The sequence below is a fragment of the Protopterus annectens genome, chromosome 14.part0 (genome assembly GCF_019279795.1).
Source record: "Protopterus annectens isolate FY-2018-M chromosome 14.part0, PAN1.0, whole genome shotgun sequence".
In the NCBI taxonomy this organism is placed as follows: Eukaryota; Metazoa; Chordata; order Ceratodontiformes; family Protopteridae; genus Protopterus; species Protopterus annectens.
Window position 1 is genome coordinate 1020682368 of NC_056748.1, and position 20674 is coordinate 1020703041.

Sequence of the window (20674 nt, forward strand, 5' to 3'; positions counted from 1 at the left end):
CTCTAAAAATAGCGCCTTAAAGGTGTTACAATTCTATCAACCAGGCAGCCAAATGAAAGTGTTGATCACTAGATCATATCAAAGTCTCTTGTCCTCTGTGAGTAAGTCCAGTCTGTGAGGAAGCTTGTGGCAATTTTCCTTTGACCAGTTTCAAAAGATGGGAAAACCATTTTTGTCTGGTCCAAAAGGGGGTCATCACAATTACTGCTGGAGAGTGCTTCCACATGTTGGGAAGCACTCTTGTAAATAGAAGAAGGGGTGAAAATGCATACAGATACATTCCCATCCATAAGAGTGAAAAGGCATCTGCCTTCCAGGCTAGCCTGCAAGAGGACCTGGAGCAGACGTACTTTAGCTGTCTGTTTTGAGCGGAGGCAAACAGATCTCCTTGGGGAGTTCCCCACAAATGGATCAATTCCTAGAAGAGCCACCTAGGTGCAGCTTCCGTTCATTAGGGTCTGCCTTGGTCCTCTTCAGCTTGTTTGCCACAATATTTGGTTCTGACAGAATGTACATAACCTTCAGGTGCAAACTGAATTGAATTGGTAGATCCCAAGCTAACCTAACCAATTTGCAAAGAAGGTAAGATCTACCCCTGACCTTCTTTGTTTATGTACCAAAGAATTATGTTTTTGTCTGAGATTTAAAAAAATCCCATAATTTCCTTGACATTTGTGTGTTTTAACTTTTTTATATAGACCCTGCACTTTTATTCCCTTGGTCACAGCACCCCAGGCAAAGTTTGAAGCATCTGTTCTCACAGACTTTGTGTGTCCCAGAAGGGACAAGGATGGCATGGGTTGACAGATGGCTGTTTCACCCAACAATTTAACTCTCATTTTACAAAGTCCAGGACTTGAATTTAAAATGATAAATGGTGCTGATATTGAGTTCAAACTGACTTGACAAATCAATGAGTCTTTCTCATGTGGAATTTGGCCAAGGGGAACATGATCAATTACTAACTGAGGCCATTAAACCCAAAATTCTGAGCTATTTTCTAGCAGATGCCTGAGTCTGGTTTGAAAATATTAGAAATTATTCCCTGTAACTCTCCACTTTACCTTTAAGAAGAAGAAAAGCCAATCTAAGTGTTGAATCTGGAAAACACCTTAGAAACACTATCTTGTGAGATGAAATGAGAGAAGCTTTCTCTATGTTCACATGAAACCCCAGGCTGAGAAATAGCTTTATTACCCTATCCAGAGATTCTTGACAAGCTGTGAAATAATCTGTAAAAAATCAGGCAGTCATCTAAATAAGGGAAAATGTGAATTTCCAGCAACCTGTGATGAGCTATTACAGGAGCCAGACACATTGTAAACACTCTTGGGACTGAAGAAAATCCAAAGGGCAAAACAGTACACTTTTCTTCACAAAACTCACTACAATCACAAAAAAGTTAGATAATCCCCACAGGGACTAGGGTTGCCAGCTGTCCATTTTTTGACCGGACTGTCCGGTTTTCTCACAAATTTTCCGGTTACAAATTTCATTCAAAACCGGACATGTGAAGTCCGGGTTTTGTGCCACTGAGTAAAATTGGAGTAAAAAGTTCAATCAACACACAGTACACTTAAAAAACAGAATGCTGATAAAAAAAAAAAAAAAAAACTGAGCATCCATTTAAAAGTGTCACTTGTTCGACTCACTTCAGTAGCACCAACTTCCAAATAGAATTTCTCTCCCTCTATGGCTGATTGGCCAGTTCCTTATAGAATGCCCCCGAATCACCCTTCACTGATTGGATGGATGCTGCAGCAGCTGCCTGTACGAAATCTTTTCCAGCCAGGGCACCAGTCTCAGTACCGGAAACATTTTGCATTGCTGTCTGACAGAAAAGAAGTAAAGTTGAAAGTTGATGCATAAAGGTTGGGAAGTTGTGGGCCAAGAAATGTACGCTCAGGTTCCACTATGTATTGCCTGCTGTGTTGGAACACTGGGTCAACGGGATTGGATTGTAAGGTAGTAAACCTGATGACTGAGTTTTCTTTCTTTTTTGTAGGCTTCCATATTAGCCTGTATGCCAATACTTTAGTGGTCTTGAGAAATAGTGTCTGGACCTGTAGTTTATTCGGTATGGGTCAGGGTCTCTGATAAAAGATTGCACAGAAGGTTTTGTGCACTTAGCTGTTCTGAAACTGAAACTATTGTAGTAGTGTGGCGGATTGGTTCCGGGATTTCTCTTGGTTGTAAACAACTTTATTTTGCTGCGTGTATTATATTTGTTTCTTCAGGTCATTTATGTGATATTTACTACCGCCCGGTAACACAATATAGTGTTTACTTCTGGATTACATGATGTACAGGAATTATTTAAATAGAAGTTGTTAGGGGTGGGAGGATGAATTCTGTTGAACTGATAGAAGCAGAACATTTGATGAGTGGAGTTCTTTTTGTAACTTTAGTAAATAGAAGAAGCTCGGCTGCGATTGGTACCGTGGGCTTAGTATTTTGTGTGTGCCACTTGCCGGTAGCCTGAACACCTGTTCAGTCTGATTACTGTGACTTCATAGTTTGTCACAATGTCGTGAGACTTGTTTTGACAACAATGTTCCTTTCTCCCCTGCTCATAAACTGTCCCCGAGTCAAATTTTATTTCTCTTTTAATCCCTCTAAAACTGGTGATGATTGGAGAAAAGGTGGAGAATTGCACTTAAGAAATAATGACAATAATTATAGTTAGACTTTCTTTTATTTCAGAAAATGGGTATTAATTCATATTCTCTTATTCTGTCAATGTTGCAAGTTAATAGTACTAATAATTTTAAAAGTGTTCCTGATTGCCCTGATTGTTTCTTAATTTGTCCCTGAGGAACGGACCAAAATATTCGTTGAGAGCCATGCTCCTGCATGTTAACACCAAATGAAAGTCAGACAAGTGATACTTTGAGGAAATGACTGGGCTGCAGTTATTTCCACTTGTACTGCTGGTTTCATGTGGCCACTTACCAATTATTAGCCAGACCTTCTCAGTTGTTTGTTTTGGTTGTATGGAGGTGTCACCCTAAACTAATCATGCTGCTATTTACTTGATGATCACACAATGCACTTTTGTGGAGGAAAGTGGCCACAGCCATGCATTTACTTTCCCAAGAAAATCAATTGAATGAAGTGTCAGTCAAGGCCAGGTCAGTGAATCAAATGTCAGTCGACTGCCGGTCATTGAATATACAGATGCGTGCAGAAAGCAGGACATGGAAGGATGCACATTAGCCAAACCCTGCCCACGACTGGTGGAATTTAGGTTTAGGTTTAGGGAAGGGAAACAGATTTTAGGTTTAGAATGTTATTGGGAATTTGGGTTTAGGGAGTATGCATAGTTGCGACTGAATAACATTCCATTAGTGATGCATCATTGGCTGATTTACTATGCTTTTTTACAGAAAAGCATAGTAAATTGGCTGAAAGCAGGCATCTGGAACAGAAAAAGAGGGCGTTCCCATCAGCTGATGCCACGGTGATGTCACAAAATGGGCAGAGCATGGGTGGGGAGGGGGGAATGGGTGGAGTTATAGGTGATGGGAGAAGAATGACCTTAGTCCCGTTTTAGCCACAAAGAAAGATGGCAACCCTAACAGAGACACAGGGCCAGCATACAGCCAAAAACAGTGCTTAATAACTGGTTAGTGGAGCTAGAAATGGTTTAAAATTCTGACAGAAAACAAACTTTCCATGGTAAAACTTTCCATTCTATTAGGTAAAGACTAAGTTCCCACCGAATATTTCTGAGGTAAAATTGTATCCCTTTTTCAGAAAGTATACAATTCTGTACAGAAAATCCTTCAGAAAAGTAAAATAGTGAAACTTATGTTCTGAAGTAAAAAGTAGTAACCCTAATAGCCGAAAGGCAGAAAAGCCTTAAAATATTATATTCAACAAAATATTCTACATTTTTCATTTTAAAGATGTGGAAGTCTAAACCTTAAAATGCACTCACTCGAGGCATTCCTTAAAATGCAGAACATCGACATCTATGCAGTGACAGAGACCCGGTTCAAGGCTCCAGAGAGCACCCCTGCATTACCAGGCTACAATTCATACCACGCCTTTCGGCCACCTAACCTGGACCAAAACACTAAACGCAGAGGTGTGTTCATATTCATTAAGGATATCCACACCTCCAGCCTAGTTACTCAGCATAATGCATCCGAGATTATCCAAGTGCAACTAACTCTGGGCAAGACCACAATCTAAATTGTAGCTTGCTACAGATCCCCCCGGATTCCCACTCCTCATTTCTTGATACACTGGAAAATATTAGGGTGCAACCTAACACCCTAATAATGGGCGATTTCAACTACCCCACCATTGACTGGGAAAACTACTCATGTACCAACTCTTGTGCTCAACATTTTCTGGAATTGATCAATTCCAAAGCCTTGGATCAACTTATCCACACCCCTATCAGGGGCAGCAATATCCTAGACCTGGTCATTACCAATATGGACAACCAGTGTTCCATACCAGAGGTCAATTCCTCATTGGTCAGATCCGACTACAAGCTAATCACCCTAGATATCCACAACCCATCCCCACCCCCCATTAGGGAAACCACCGTAAAATAATTCTCCAAAGCCAACTTCACACTTCTTAAGACAGAAGTGGCAAACTTCACGACACCCATGCTGAAGGGCAATAGAGGTATGACTGCTGAATCTTATTCAAATACACTTTATAAGCACTTACACGAGTGCATGGATCGTGCAATCCCTAACAGAACCAAGATGCTATCCTCCAAAAAAAGGAAGCCAATCTGGTGGTCCCTTGCCATAAACAAACTACAACAGAAGAAAGAAACTGTTGCAAAAAAGAGTAAAATCCCATGATTGGAGGAACTCCCTGGTCAGCCTCAGTAAGAAGCTGAGATCCCTCATAAAATCCTCCAAAGCTAATTATGAAAACAAAATCACCACTGATTCTAAAGACAACCACAAAGCATTTTATAGCTATGTCAAGAATCTCAATGGCAACACTCAGATCTGCTCTGAGTTACAGCACAATGGCACTAAATATACAGAACCAACTGATATTGTCAACATCCTGGCAGACAGATTCAGTGCTAACTTTATCCCCCTCTCATCCCCTAAAGGGCCCATTTCTATACTGGAAGAATGCAAAGTTCCTGTAATCATGGCTGCACAGGTAAAAAAACACACTCTCCAAAGCCAAGAATACAGCATCCATGAGACTTGACAACATCCCAGGCTGCGTACTACATGAACTACAGAACGAACTGGCACCCCACCTAAGTACCATGTTCAATCATAGCCTCACCTCAGGCTTTGTGCCCACTGAATGCCAAACAGTAACGGTTATCCCACTCCACAAAGGGGGAGCCACCACGGACCCCAGAAACTACCACCCCATTAGCCTGATGAGCCTGGTCTGCAAGACTATGGAACGTATCATCATGGAACTTATAAAGAGTGACACTGGTTATCTCCAAACTCTGGACACTACCCAGTTCGGGTTTGTAAAAGGCAGATCATGTCTCCTAAACCTGATATACCTCTTTGAAGTGGTCACCAAAGCCGTAGATGAGGGTAAGGTGGTCTAGATCTCGCCAAGGCTTTTGACACCATCACCCACTCTGGAATTATAGATAAACTCACTAAACTAGGTATAAATCCCTATGTCACAAGATGGGTTGCCAAATGGTTCACTGACAGAATCCACACTGTGAAAGTAGCAGACTCCAAATCCAACTTCAGACCAGTGACAAGTGGAGTGTCATAGGGTTCAGTCTTGGGTCCTCTCCTACTTGTATCTACTTCTCTGAAGTACAGGCTAACACAGAAGGTCTTTGGCTAATGAAGTTCGCAGATGACTGCAAACTAGGAGCCATAATCAAAACTCCTAATGATGTGGACATCCTACAAAAGGGCCTCACTGAGACAGATGCCTGGTGTCAAAGCCATGGCCTCAAGCTCAATGTCAAAAAGTGCATTGTGATCCCTTTTTGTAAAAACTCTGTACCCATGAACTGCCACATAGGTGGTAGTCTACTTAACACCGAAAGTGTGATAAGAGACCTTGGGACACAGGTGGACAGTAGTCTCTCCTTTGATAATCACATCGCCACAGTAGTCCGGAAATCCTTCTACGTGGCACACCTCATCACAAAAGGTTTCTCATCCAAGAAAAAAGAGGTCATTGTTCCCCTCTACTCATCACTTATTAGACCCATTATAGAGTACAACGCTCCATTTTGGTATGCACCTCATGAAACATCTCTACAACAGCTGGAAAGGCCGCAGAAATACCTCACAAAGAGGATTATCAGCCACAAACAAATGCCCTATGCAGAACGTCTCAAAAATCTCCAGCTTTACTCTGTTACATATCGCCTGCTCAGAGGCGATCTCTGCCTAACATACAAAGCTATGTCAAACCCAGAGCTGTTGGACATGCTCCACTTAAAGAAATCCCAATCCCTCCAAGCTACACGCTCTAGGGACCTAAACCTTGTCACCACAATAAACAGAACATACTGGAGGTATAGATTCCTGTCCCAGAGACTTCCCATACTCTGGAACAAACTACCTGTCTATATCAAACAAAGCTCCTCATTAGCACTCTTCAAGAAAAATCTTGATGATTGGATGGAAGATAGGAAATTCACCCCAGGGATTCTGTGGCTCTGCTTGTCAGGGGCACAGGAAAATAATTTTCTTGGGTGGGTAAAGCCAGGGTACCATTTGGCTAGGCTTATATAGGCCCTTGGGTCAATAGCCTAGTACCTACCTATGAACCCATGAACAGTGGGGAACTTATCTGCTCAGCTTTGATTAAGTGCTAGACGACCATGAATCATCCAAAGCCATCACAGGAGCACACTCTTTGGAGGCAAGAAAGTTCTGGGGTATTTGGTGCCCTAGCAACTGTTTTCTTTGTATCCTTCATTCATACCAATGACTAGGGCATGTGGAAGGAAAACTCATGATTTTTAAAAATGGTCAGGTGATTCCAACCCTCAACAAGACATCCCATATTGCTAAAAGCTACCGCAACAGTGATCTAATGATGAATATATAATAGTACCCCTGTATATCTCTCTGATCAACTCCAGTCTGTAGTATTGTGTTCCGTTCTAGTGCCCATACAGGAATTAATATATCAAGCTAATTAAGAAATACAAAATAAAAGTACTAGGGATGAAAAATGACTAGAGGACAAGGAATGTGGGTGGGGGCACTAAGCAGCTAAACCTGGTCATAAAAAAGGATAAATTAGACAATGGACTCATGGTTTTGCTGTATAGTACACTTAGGAGACATTGCAATGGTTTAGAGTTTAGGAAAAAAGACTAAGGAGGGATGATGAGATATACCTACCTGATTAAGGGTAGCTGTTCTATCTATGTAGTAGAAGTACTTTCTTTTTTGATAGAGTAGTGAATACATGGCTCAGTTTACTTTAGTGGGTGACAGTCTGTGATGCCAGAGCATCCCTCAATAAGAATGGCATGGGAGATGTATTAAAAGCAGGTACATAGGAAGTCCAAGCTAAACATACAGGACAGACTAGGTAGATGACTTTGCTTTGCTTGGTGTCATGTGTAAGTAATGAAATCATACAAAGATGGAGGAAAATTAACAAATGTGGGTCTTTCTCCTACAGTAGCATTATGTTCCCATGTATTATCCAAAACAATGTGTCCACATAAACACACACACATACACTCCCACCTACACATGATCAGTGTTCATCTGTACTGTACTTAAAATATTTTAAAAACTTCTGTCATGAAAAGATCAATGATCTGATTGAAACTCACTTACCTTTGGCAACATTGGCAGCATGTACCTACCATTTATTTTAGTAACAGGGGATGTATAATCAATTTTGGAGATCCCACGGATAAAGTCATCAGGGAGAGCATCCTGAAACATGCATAAAGAGAAATGTTATCTTCAAAAGTGTGTGTGTGTGTGTGTGTGTGTGTGTGTGTGTGTGTGTGTGTGTGTGTGTGTGTGTGTGTGTGTGTGTGCGCACATATACACTGTGATGTACGTTTTAACTTACAAAAGTACAAAATACTTAGCAAAGAGGAACAAATCAGCCATATTTATCACAGAATGTTACAGGTTTACATACAGTTAATTGCATTTATGTAACAGAAAATTAGCTATATTTTAATTCAAAACAATCAGAATGCACATTTCTTCATAAAGAAAATACACTGTGCTAAGAGATCCACGCACACTAAGGATCAGATCAAGCAGTGCAAGCTCCATAATAAATAGATGTTATTTATTCATTAATTTTGGTGATGATACATTGTGCCAAGTAGCACAAATTACAAAATGTATGAACAATTCTGCAATAGTAAAAAATATTAAGAAAAAAAAAACATCACACGATATGTAAAAAAACATGCATACAGATTGTGACACATACCAGAATGCGCAATGACAATAATAGTAAGGAACAGACAAATGCACAAGGAGAACCAAGTCTACAGCAATAAGCAATTTGATATTATGAAGTGCAATGTTAAATGGCATGTAGAAATGAATATGAAGCTATGCATGATGATGCCAGGAAAAACATATGAACAACAAATCATTCCCTGAATAGTTAATTCCCTCCCTCTGTATCTGTATATCCTTCACAGAACTAAGTCACTTCCTCTGTACCTGCGCTTCCTGCACACAGTTAATACCCTCCCTTTGTATCTGTCTATCCTGCACACAAATAATCCACTCCCTTTGTACCTGCACTACCTGCACACAGTTAATTTCCTCCCTCTATATCTGTACATCCTACACAACTAAGTCACTTCCTTTGTACCTGCACACAGTTAATTTCCTCCCTCTATATCTGTACATCCTATACAACTAACTCTATATCTGTACATCCTATACAACTAAGTCACTTCCTTTGTACCTGCACACAGTTAATTTCCTCCCTCTATATCTGTACATCCTACACAACTAAGTCACTTCCTTTGTACCTGCACTCAGTGAATTCTTTCCCTCTGTATTTATTCATCCTGCAAACAACTAAGTCACTTCCTTTGTACCTGCACTCAGTGAATTCTTTCCCTCTGTATTTATTCATCCTGCAAACAACTAAGTCACTTCCTTTGTACCTGCACTCAGTGAATTCTTTCCCTCTGTATTTATACATCCTGCAAACAACTAAGTCACTTCCTTTGTACCTGCACTCAGTGAATTCTTTCCCCTCTGTATTTGTACATCATGCATACAACTAAGTCACTTCCCTTCTGGAATACCACAACAATATATTAATGTCATATGTTTAGGCATCACATCTGATAGCAATTTGGCCTTTAATTCAATAAATACAACTGGCATGTACTTAAAAGTCTGTACTTCCTCATATTTACCAATATTTCAAAAATTCCTTACTTAACATTTTGTACTTGGTACCTTGTAGCATACCAACTGGAGAATATGTCAATGTATTCTACTGTAGGTAATTCTTTGGCTTTCTGTTAAATGCCTTAAATATTACTAACACTAATATTTCCTGCTATCCAATTAATGATCCTCATATGTTTAACTAATGCTTTATTCCTTATTTAATTTATATAAAACACTTTGCTTATATTGTGTATAGAATGCCTCACTAGTATGGGAGTGGGTTTGGCATAATGGTTAAGGTGTTCCCCACATAGACACAAGGTACAAAGCTTGATTCTAAACATAAGTTATTGGCTAGGCTAAAAATGGTCCTTCAGGGCAGTTAGCCTAGTATTTTTCACATGAACCATGAGACAATACTAGACCAGAGCCCATGTACCAAGAAAACGAATACATGCAAACACAGATAAAACTTAATACACTATAGCACTACATTCACTGACCATAATAAAAAATGCATGACCTTTGTTTCTGTTTCATCTTTGTTAAATGTGATCTTCTCTGGATAAAAAAAAGCGACACATTGTGTATTTCAGATACTGTCTGTTTAACTTTATAGAGTCTCCTTTTTGTTTTCAGTTTGAATTGTGTCATGTTTCAATTATGTATTGATTTATTGATTGATTGAGTTATTACTTTCTACTGAGCCTGCATTTGTTCTTTTCTTTATGTGATGCTCATTTCTGGTATTCTTTCCACTCTCATAAGATTATATTAATTATTCCATTTATGTCCCTGCACTCTGTGCTTTTCTTCCTGTTACTGAATAAGACCTACTTTCTTCTTCTTCTTTCGGCTTTTCCCGGTTAGAGGTCGCCACAGCGGAACTCCGGTTTGCTAATAATTGGCAGTAGATTTGTATGGTGCCGAGGTGCCAGCTCGACGCCCAACCTTCACCTACTTTCTACATAACTTTATTCCCTTATCATTCAGCCTCTTCTTTTATGGTTCTCTGCATTCCTCAGTTAACTTCCCTCACATGTGGGTGGATGTGAATGCTCACTTCACTACAAACGGAAGAAAGTGGGATTGCATCTAGCTTGCTTTCACTCTGTCACAGTCTTTATTGCCTCTCTTGACTACCTGCCGTCATTCTTTTCTTCAGTCTAGTTTCATCTCACCTTGCACTTTATTCTTTCTGTCATTTTCTGTATAATTGCTCCTCTTCCTTCATCGTCCACTCACAGTTACTGGATTTAAATTATTCAGGTCAGAACTTCACATAAAGGGGTTTATCAACAATCTGAACAGATGATGCAAAGCACAGAGTTTTGGTCCAAACTTTGTTAAACTAAGCTTATACAACATTGTGCTTGTCCCAGTCATTCACCCATAGATGTGTTAAATCAGTCTTTGACAAAATCACTGCACCATAAGGAGTCTCCCTGCTATACATCTTGTCTACATTAATGCAGACAATATTTAAATACCCCTCTTTTTCTGGGCTTCCTATCTCATTCTTCAGAACCTCTTTCTGCAATTACTTTTAGGTACCAGCAATCATATTTGCACAGCTTCTCAAACTTTATGTAATACACAGTTAGGCCATTTTACTGGCTTACATTCTAGCAACTTCCTTTATTTTAAATCTCATATCAGCACAGCTTGTTCGCCTGGGTAGTATGCTGTGTCCATTCTAATACATTCTTTCACCAGTGTCCCACATAAATACCAGTACTGGGTTCTGTAATCCATGGTAACCTATCATACTCTGGTTTAAGTCAGTGGTAAGTATGCAGGCAAATTGCAAATATACAAGGTACATAAAAGATGCACCCCTCACTCAATTAGAACCATGATCATGTTTCCAATATTGCAGTGGTTACACTACAGTTTAAAATCATGCCAGGTATTCATACTGCTGATATAATTACATTTAATTTAAAACACCAGTTTTAATTTCAGACTTTTGGTTACTGACCAATCAACTGAATGTAGACATTCCCTTGTAAAGAGATCAGCAGTCACATAGAATAAAAGTCTCATATTTGATCCCTACAAAACAATCCAGGAGTCTGGCTAATTAAAAAGTGTACCAGACAGACCACGACCCCTAATACTGTCTTTCTGAAGAGACGAGTAAGAAAGTCAGAAATGATTTTATTAGAATCATTGTGTTTCTGCTGACAGTTAAAAACACATTCTTTAAATTCAGTAAGGCAAAAGTTATAAAGGCTAGCAGAACTAGCCATTATTAATAAACACATAAGGATGGCATAAATCATATAGTAGAAAACCAGATCACCATAGACAAAGTATGACATAATTGTGCTTATCAGGTGTGCAAACAACTGGTGCTGAGCTCAGCCTTTTGGCTTCACTGACAACTGCATTGACAATTTGCTGGCCTGCAGTGGGATGATAAACTGTTTAGGATGTGACCAGCAAGGCAAGCAGTTAAAACACCACAGTGTGCAGAATAAGAAAAGCATCCATACCCTGGTTTTGCACCTACCATGCCTTCATGCCTGATTATAACTGTGGTAGTGTCTCCATATTTGTCAAGAATCATATTACTTCCAGACAGAGACCTAGAAACCCAGCAGCTGAACTAAAAAACTCCAAATTACAAAAACATATAAGAAAAACGGGCAACTTATTGCTTACTACAAATCAGCCTCCATGTCCTAAAATGATCATTTTAGAATCCTAAATTATTTCAAAAACAATTATGAACAAAAACTTCATTATTTTGGGAGACTTTAACTGGAGCATACCTCCAATACAGGCTATGCCCAAAAGATCTTAGTAATTAACAAAAAAATCCCTGGAACAGATAGTTAATTAACATACCAAATTACATAATATTCTTAATCTGGTCCCCACGAATATGGCTTCTGTGTGTACTAATCCTCTGGTAGCTCTATCTCTAGTTATGCTTAACTATAAACTTGTGATATTCGCCTTCAAAACCTCCAAAGCCCCTGAAAATAACATCTCTAAAACATTAAGGACTTCAAGCAGGCAATTCTCATATATTCTTTCACCTATGACAATACTATCTTGCACACTGATGCAGCAGTAGACTTCACAAAGGAGCTCTACTCCTGTTTTGACAAATATATAGAATTAGCAGTCCCAACCAGAGCAAAATACAATGGGAAATTCAGAAACAAAACACAAAGGTAGTCCACCAAAATAAACTTTACAATAAGAGAAAAAAAAAGCTTAATTCATGCAGCAGATTCAAAAGACTCCTCATTACAAGGATAATTTAAAAAATATTACCAGAGTACTGAAAAATACAATTAGGCCTAGTAAAGCCACCCATGCACTTAGGATATTTTCTGAAGATATGTTAGGAAACTAATGAACAATACCAAACAATACCCAGAATTAAAGGTAAATGGGACAAACAAGTTTAGTGCAAACATCAACTCTGAAACATCTAACTCAACGCCACATATCCCTGAAACACGTTCTGAAGGTTCTATGAAAGATCAAAAATACTTCCCCCATAGAACCTGAGAACATAAGTGGATATTTAATAGAGTCAAACATGTCCTCATCGAATGTCTACTCAAAGTATTTAATATAAGTTTAGCTGCAGGATTTGATCCTGAATTTTAGTGCTTCACAGTGGAGATGCCCTTCCTCAAGGGTGGCCTTACCACAAACCCCTAGTAAGTACAGACCACCTACTTTAGAACCCTGATCTGCAAAGCTCTGGAGTATCATAATTGATTTTGTCAGTTATAATATCAGAAACCTTTTTAGGCTAGATTCTCAACAGTTCCTTTGCCAAAGTGAGATTCTGCCTATTAAATCTAGTTAACTTCTTTGAGAGAGTCACAGAGACGGTTGACAATAGTGATGTTGCTTGTACAGTGTGTCTTGTCCTAGCCAAAGTGTTTGATGCCATACTCCATGCAGTCATTGTAAGCATGCTAAGTACTTTTTGAATATAGATCCTTACGTGCTATGATGCTTAGTAAACTGGCTAAAAGACAGAAACCACATAGTTCATTGGCAGATGCCTCATCTTAAAGAATGAAAGTAACCAGAAGAGTCTACTAGGGCTCTGCTATGGGATCCCCTCTTTCTGCAATTTGCTTTTCTGAACTGCAAACTGGGAACCAGGACCTCTGCTTAATTAAGTCTGCAGATGAGTACAGACTAGGTGTTATTCTCAAGACCACCTCCCCACCCCCCCCGTCACCTATACTCTTATAGGTTCATAGGTTCATAGGTTCATACTAGGCTATCTGCCCTAGGGCATTTATAAGCCTAGCCAGAGTGTGTGTGGCTTTCACCACCCCTTAGGATGAGAATACTATACCCATTAGTTTGCTGTGCCTCTGTCCAGCAGTGATACAGAGATGATTCCCGGGGTAAACCTACGATCTCCCATCCACTCGTCAAGATTTCTCTTGAACAGAGTCAGTGAGGGGCTCTGCCTCACATGGACTGGGATTCTGTTCCATAGTGTAGGGAGTCTCTGGGTGATGAATCTGTCCCTCCAGCATGTCCTATTTATATCCGTGTTGAGGTTTAAGTCTCTTGCTCTCGTGGCTCTGGTGGATTTGGATTTTTTGAGGTGGAGCATGCCCATTAATTCCGGGTTGGACATGGCCTTGTATGTCAGGCACAGATCACCTCTGAGCAGACGATATGCGACTGAATAGAGCTGGAGTTTCTTCAGTAATTGATTTTGTCAGTTATAATATTAGAAACCTTTTTAGGCTAGATTCTCAACAGTTCCTTTGCCAAAGTGAGATTCTGCCTATTAAATCTAGTTAACTTCTTTGAGAGAGTCACAGAGACGGTTGACAATAGTGATGTTGCTTGTACAGTGTGTCTTGTCCTAGCCAAAGTGTTTGATGCCATACTCCATGCAGTCATTGTAAGCATGCTAAGTACTTTTTGAATATAGATCCTTACGTGCTATGATGCTTAGTAAACTGGCTAAAAGACAGAAACCACATAGTTCATTGGCAGATGCCTCATCTTAAAGAATGAAAGTAACCAGAAGAGTCTACTAGGGCTCTGCTATGGGATCCCCTCTTTCTGCAATTTGCTTTTCTGAACTGCAAACTGGGAACCAGGACCTCTGCTTAATTAAGTCTGCAGATGAGTACAGACTAGGTGTTATTCTCAAGACCACCCCCCACCCCCCCACCCCCCATCACCTATACTCTTCAGAAAATCTTAATTATGTTAATCCCTTGTATACTGAAAATGGGTTCAAATTAAAAGCAAAAAAATATAGTATCATTTTGTTTGGCAGGTTCCCCCCCCCCCTGCACTGAATATATATAATAACAATACTCCACTGCTAAATGAAAATTAGTCAGTAGCCTAGGTTAACAGGCTCTCTCCTTTGATCATTATTTAGCTACTGTAGTCAGAAAATCCTCCTACTTAGCACAACTAATAGTCAAAGTATATCATCCAGATGGATGATGTAACTGTTCCCTTATATTCAGCACTGATTACACCAGCTATACAGTACAATGTCTCCCTCACCCAAGGCATAAAGGCACTGAACTTCAAAGGGAGTCTAGAGGTTGTACCCCTTTATTCATAATCTTATAAACTCTTGATTAAACATTCTGTTATTTGCTTACTGTGACATTGGAGACACTGTCATCCCTGATCCTGCATGTCTAATAGCTTAGCAAATACCAGCACCAGGTACCTAAGTCTCTGCCATCAGATAAAAAGAATATGAGGGAGAAACAGATTCATTATGCAGCACCTCCCCCATCTCTGGAGTAAACTAACCATACAGATTATGTTATCATCCTTCAAAAAGAATGTGAATGGCTGGATGGGTACCCTTAAATTTACCATGGGACTAACTGACCTAGCCTCTCCTAACAAAGGGGGTACAGCTTGAGGGTTGATATTGGGAAAGTGATGATGGTCACATGACTGCACTGTCATGAAACTCGTATGAATCCCATGAGTGAGATAAATCCTGGCCTCATCTGCTAGAACAGTCTTCTTTCGGCTTTTCCCGGTTAGGGGTTGCCACAGCAGATCTTTGGTCCACTTATGAATGGCAGTGATATTTATGGTGTCAAGTTGCCAGCCTGGTGCCCAACCTTCAGAGAAGGCACACCCATACACACACACACGCACCTATCTGCATGTCTTTTAAATTCCAATCGATCACAGGGAGGACATGCAGACTCCACACAGAAGGCACTCCAGCCGAGAATTGAACCGGAGAACCTCTTGCTGTGAGGCAAAAACAATAACCACTGCACCACCATGAATACTAAACAATTTCAGTGGTGAGAACAAGATTAGAGGGAGATTTATTTATTTGCATTTGTTAATACATTAAATAAACTAAGTGTAAATGGAAAAATGTCAGAGAATATATTGCCATGGGTGAAGCAAAAAGGAACAACATAAACAAAACACTAAAAGTACCAAAAAGCCACCACAGGTACTAGATTTCATGGGAGAGCAATGCCTTAATATTGTGGCAGTACTGCTAAAATGGCACACAGGGAACCATGACTGGATTCCGAACATATCACAGCACTGAGGAAGGAGAGTGACATAAAACTGGAGGATTCATCCTCTACATAAGGGATGAAATCAAGGTAATAAAACAAATGATTAAGTAGAAAGATAAGGAGACCATGTGGAAAGCAATGGAAATTGGTAATGTCAGTACAATCTATAGAGGATTTTGTATTCAAAAGTTTGAAATGCAAGCTGCTAAGCATGAACAAGTGATAATGGTATGATGGTCACAGAACATAATCAAAAGACCATTGTCCTAATTACCTTCATGCAATATTCATTACAATGTTGTTGTGTCTTTCGGCTTTTCCCAGTTAGGGGTTACCACAGCGGAACCCCAGTCTGCTAATGATTGGTAGTTGATTTTTATGTGCCGAGTTACCAGCCCTGACGCACAACCTTCAATGAAGGTACACCTATTCACGCATGTCTCCACGCAGAAGACACTCTAGCTGAGAATCGAACCGGACAGTGTCTTACTGTGAGGCGACAATGCCACCGCAGCACCACCACCGCGGCAATATTCATTACAATAATATATTCAATCTTTTCGAGAAAGCAGTTTCTGCTTGAAGAAAAATTGTAACCGTGAGTCAATATTCACTAACTGAAGAATCCCAAAATAGTAAGCAAAGTTTCCTTAAAGAATAACAGAGATTAATACATGGAAATATGATTACCGAAAACTGAATTTGCTTATAGAGTATGAACATGTAGAGGTTCAGAAATACATAAAGAAAAATAACTTTTAAAACATAAATAACTGCAATGTGTGTACATTATACTTTCCTTAATTAGTGCACAGTTTTGCCAAAAGGACCTTACTATGTGAAGCAAGCATTTTTTTCCATGCAACAGACAAGGTTTGGTTGGCAGAGGGATACATTTCCCAATCAGTTATAATTTATAGATGTTTTAAACACTACCTGTGGAGTCAGCTGTAGGAATGTCACCTTGGCAGTGGCATTTGACAAGACCAGCTTACTTCTTACTTCAGTCCCATCCTGAAGTACTACGCCATTTGTCTTCCCATTATTTCCAACCAGAATATGATCCACAGGCTGAAAATAAATAAAGACAATGTAGAATTAAATGTTCACTTAGCCACAGTCCAACTTCCCACCAAACAGCCAGCTTTAAGAAAGTGCATTGCATATAATGCTTATTGTTACACATCAGTTTTAAGCATATTTTGCAGCAAATAGCTTTGCTTGTAAAAAGACTTAAGTTTAGTTATTCAGGCTGGAATCAATGAGTTATGTGATATTATCTTATGCATTCATGAACACATGCAATTAAGATGAAGACATATAGGTAAATTCACCAAAAAAAAAAAATCTTTGGTGTAATCCCCCCACTATTAAAAATATGCAACTTTGTGTTCCTGCTTGTCCCAGCTCTGTCTAGCCTACCTGATTGTGCTCTGCTGGGCACCAAGGAATAGACTCCTGAATAGTGACAAAACTGACCTGCTCCCTAAGAGTCATTTTTTTCACAGAAAAGAATACAGTGAAACTTTGTGTTCCTGCTTTTCCCAGCTCTAGCCTACCTGATTGTGCCATTTATATCCGTTTACCATTAATTCTGGTCATACACAGGGATTGTTTTAAGAAAGTTGTGCTCTATAATTATTATTGGAACGTGCATTACCTTTTTTGCTGTAAGTGCCTGTACGGAGATAGCATAACACCTGTAGGTTATTCTACAGGTTTTGCTACACTTTTGTCCATTAACACTTGCACGTAGCTTACAATACAACGTTAGGGAATTACTCTGTTTTTGTTACATTACCTGCTGGCACATTTTAACTATTCTAGACTTGGTTCCTACTGAATGCTGTCCCCTGGTTTAGTAATTGATTATTTGCTATCTAACTGCCCTTATTATCTAGCGCAGAACTTGAGATATGCATGTTGGCTACTGAATGCATCTTTCTAGGTTTTCGAAGGCATATTTGGTGTGTCTCTTACACTATCTGTTGCTTACACACCAACATATTTATGTTTTTTAGGTTTTAAGACCAAAATAGACTGCATCACTTGCTATACACATTGTTTCCTGGCTGGGTTCTATTGTATTAAACTAGTTAGAAATCTGGTGTGATTAGATTGCCTGCTGACCCTACTTCCTTTTGGAGGCCATTTTATCAGGTTGGTGGGGGTTAGGTAACTGATCAGGCCGCCACTCCATTAATTTCCTTCTAGTTAAACCAGCCTTTGCTATTATTAGTGTAATTTTTCTCTTACCCAATTTGTCTAAATGCAAGGGCATTGAATCACCTCTAGCCTAAACAAACCTAAGTATATGTAGGAACATTTACACAGTAAATGTTTCTCTTTCTGTAAGTACCTATAGAGAATGTTTAGACCTGTACAGCTGATGTTGGAAACTGCCCTAATTATCTCCGACCTTTAGTAATCAATGTGTGAACTGCTGTAGTGCCGAAATAGGTCTGCAAGCAGTATGTTTTTTGGTTTGTGAAGAAATTTTAAGTTTAAGGGATCACCTGCTTAGGTGACTCTTCAGCCTGTGCCTATGGAATTTCACTATTTGTATCCTTAATTCCCGAAATGTTAGTCTCATCACTGTTTTTTTTTTCTCTTTATTTCTTATATGTACCAGCTTTGTCTTCCTGCTTGTCCCAGCTCTAGCCTACCTGATTGTGCCCTGCTGGAAGCTAAGGAATAAACTGAATAGTGACAAAATCGACCTGCTCCCTGAGAGTCATTTTCCCAGAAAAGAATACAGTGAAAGTATGTCTTCTAATGCTGCTATTGCTTAGCTTAATACTACTGCTAGGTAAAACAAGCAACCCTCCTAGGTTAGCAAGCAGCCAAATCTCCTCCTTTTTAGCCTCAAATTAACCCTTACTTCCCACACCTACCCTCTTACTCCTAACTAGGATAGCTCCCTCCCATACTCCAGCTTCTTATCCCCCTTAGGGGACCTCTTTCTCCTGCTGCAATTTATATGACTGGCCACCAGGTGGCGACCTACTAATAGCTAACTGCCCTGTATTTCTTCACCTTTCTTTAGTGACTCCCCCTGATTTTGAGCTCCTAGCCTTTCTGTGGTCTATTTCACCCTCTACTTTGTGTCCCAGTAGATTCTTATCTCACACCACTCTTCTAATAGCCTAAGTCTCTCCCTGCAACCCTCTCTGCTTTCCTCAAGTCTCTCCCTGCAACCCTCTTTACTTTCCTCATTAACTCTACACACTTACCTTCTGACCTTCACACCTTACTGATTGTTCCCCTTGACTTTTTTCCCCTCTCTGGCTATAATCCTACTGCATTTCATTTCGATATCACTCCTACCTTCATTTCTTTAGTACTTTTACCTCCAGATCATGAGCTTCTTACACTCCTATTTGTCTACCTGACTTTCTTTAGTACTTTCACCTCTAGATCTTAAGCGCCTCATACCCTTATCTTTCAATTATATTTCTGCTCTCTTTGTCCCCTGTCCGATCTATTTCTTCATTCTCTGTTGTCCTCGCCTCACCATTTCCCTCCTTCTATTAGACCTGTTGCTGTACATCAGTGGTGTCTGGTCTTTACCTGCTCTTACTCCCACTCCCTCCCCCTCTTCCCTGTCACTTACCTCCCCCCGTACTGCCACAACTTCCTCTCCAATGATATAAATATACCCCACTCTAAGGGACGCCATCTTTATTCTCCTGCCCTGTTCTCTGGCTGCTGTGCATCCCTGGCTCCGGTGTTTGCTACCTAGTGTAAGTACAAAACTGTTAGCTGTTTAAATGAAAACAACTGCATCTTGTCAAGGCTATGGACTGCTATTTACTATCTGTGGGAGTGGAGAGACATTTGTGTTTGCTTGGTATTTCTACTGTAACCATTTAAGCTACTGTAGAGTGGTGCACATGGAGCATTAAAAAAAAGCCTTTCCATGGCCGTTGTAAAATTAGAGGCTATTGAAATTGCCTTAGCTATGCGATGTCAGAATGTGGCTTTTTACTATACAGAATAGTATTATTTACTCAATGTGAATCATTTATATCAGTTTACCATTGATTCTGATCATACACAGGGATTGTTTTAAGAAAGTTGTGCTCTATAATTATTATTTGAATGTGCATTACCTTTTTTTTCTGTAAGTGCCTGTACAGAGATAGCATAACACCCGTAGGTTATTCTACAGGTTTTGCTACACTTTTGGCCGTGAACACTTGCACAGAGCTTACAATACAATGTTAGGGAATTACTCTGTTATTGTTACATTACCTGCTGGCACATTTTAACTATTCTAGACTTGGTTCCTACTGAATGCTGTCCCCTGGTTTAGTAATTAATTATTTGCTATCTAACTGCCCTTATTATCTAGTGCAAAACTTGAGATATGCATGCCGGCTATTGAATGTGTCTTTCTAGGTTTTTGAAGGCATATTTGGTATGTCTCTTACACTATCTGTTGCTTACACACCAACATATTTATGTTTCTTAGGTTTTAAGACCAAAATAGACTGTATCACTTGCTATACACATTGTTTCCCGGCTGGGTTCTATTGTATTAAACTAGTTAGAAATCTGATGCGCTTAGATTGGTGCTGACCGTACTTCCTTTTGAAGGCCATTTTATCAGGTTGTGGGGGGTTTAAGCAATTGATCAGGCCACCACTCCATTAATTTCCATCTAGTTAAACCAGCCTTTGCTATTATTAGTGTACTTTTTCTCTTACCCAATTTGTCTAAATGCAAGAGCATTGAATCACCTTTTGACTAAACAAACCTAAGAATCTGTAGGAACCTTTACACGGTAAATGTTTCTCTCTCTGTAAGTAC

At 39.6% G+C, this 20674-nt stretch overlaps 1 protein-coding gene across 3 annotated transcripts in view; it reads right to left on the bottom strand.

The window, feature by feature from the left end:
• Positions 1 to 20674, bottom strand: part of PYROXD2 (pyridine nucleotide-disulphide oxidoreductase domain 2) — a 374632-nt gene that overhangs the window by 99781 nt on the left and 254177 nt on the right. For all 3 annotated transcript variants that reach the window (XM_044056825.1, XM_044056823.1, XM_044056824.1), the window contains 2 exons: positions 16799 to 16933; positions 7814 to 7886 (listed from right to left, as the gene is read on the bottom strand). In XM_044056825.1, coding sequence (XP_043912760.1) covers positions 7814 to 7886; positions 16799 to 16933 — 208 coding nt within the window. The remainder of the gene's footprint in view (positions 1 to 7813; positions 7887 to 16798; positions 16934 to 20674) is intronic.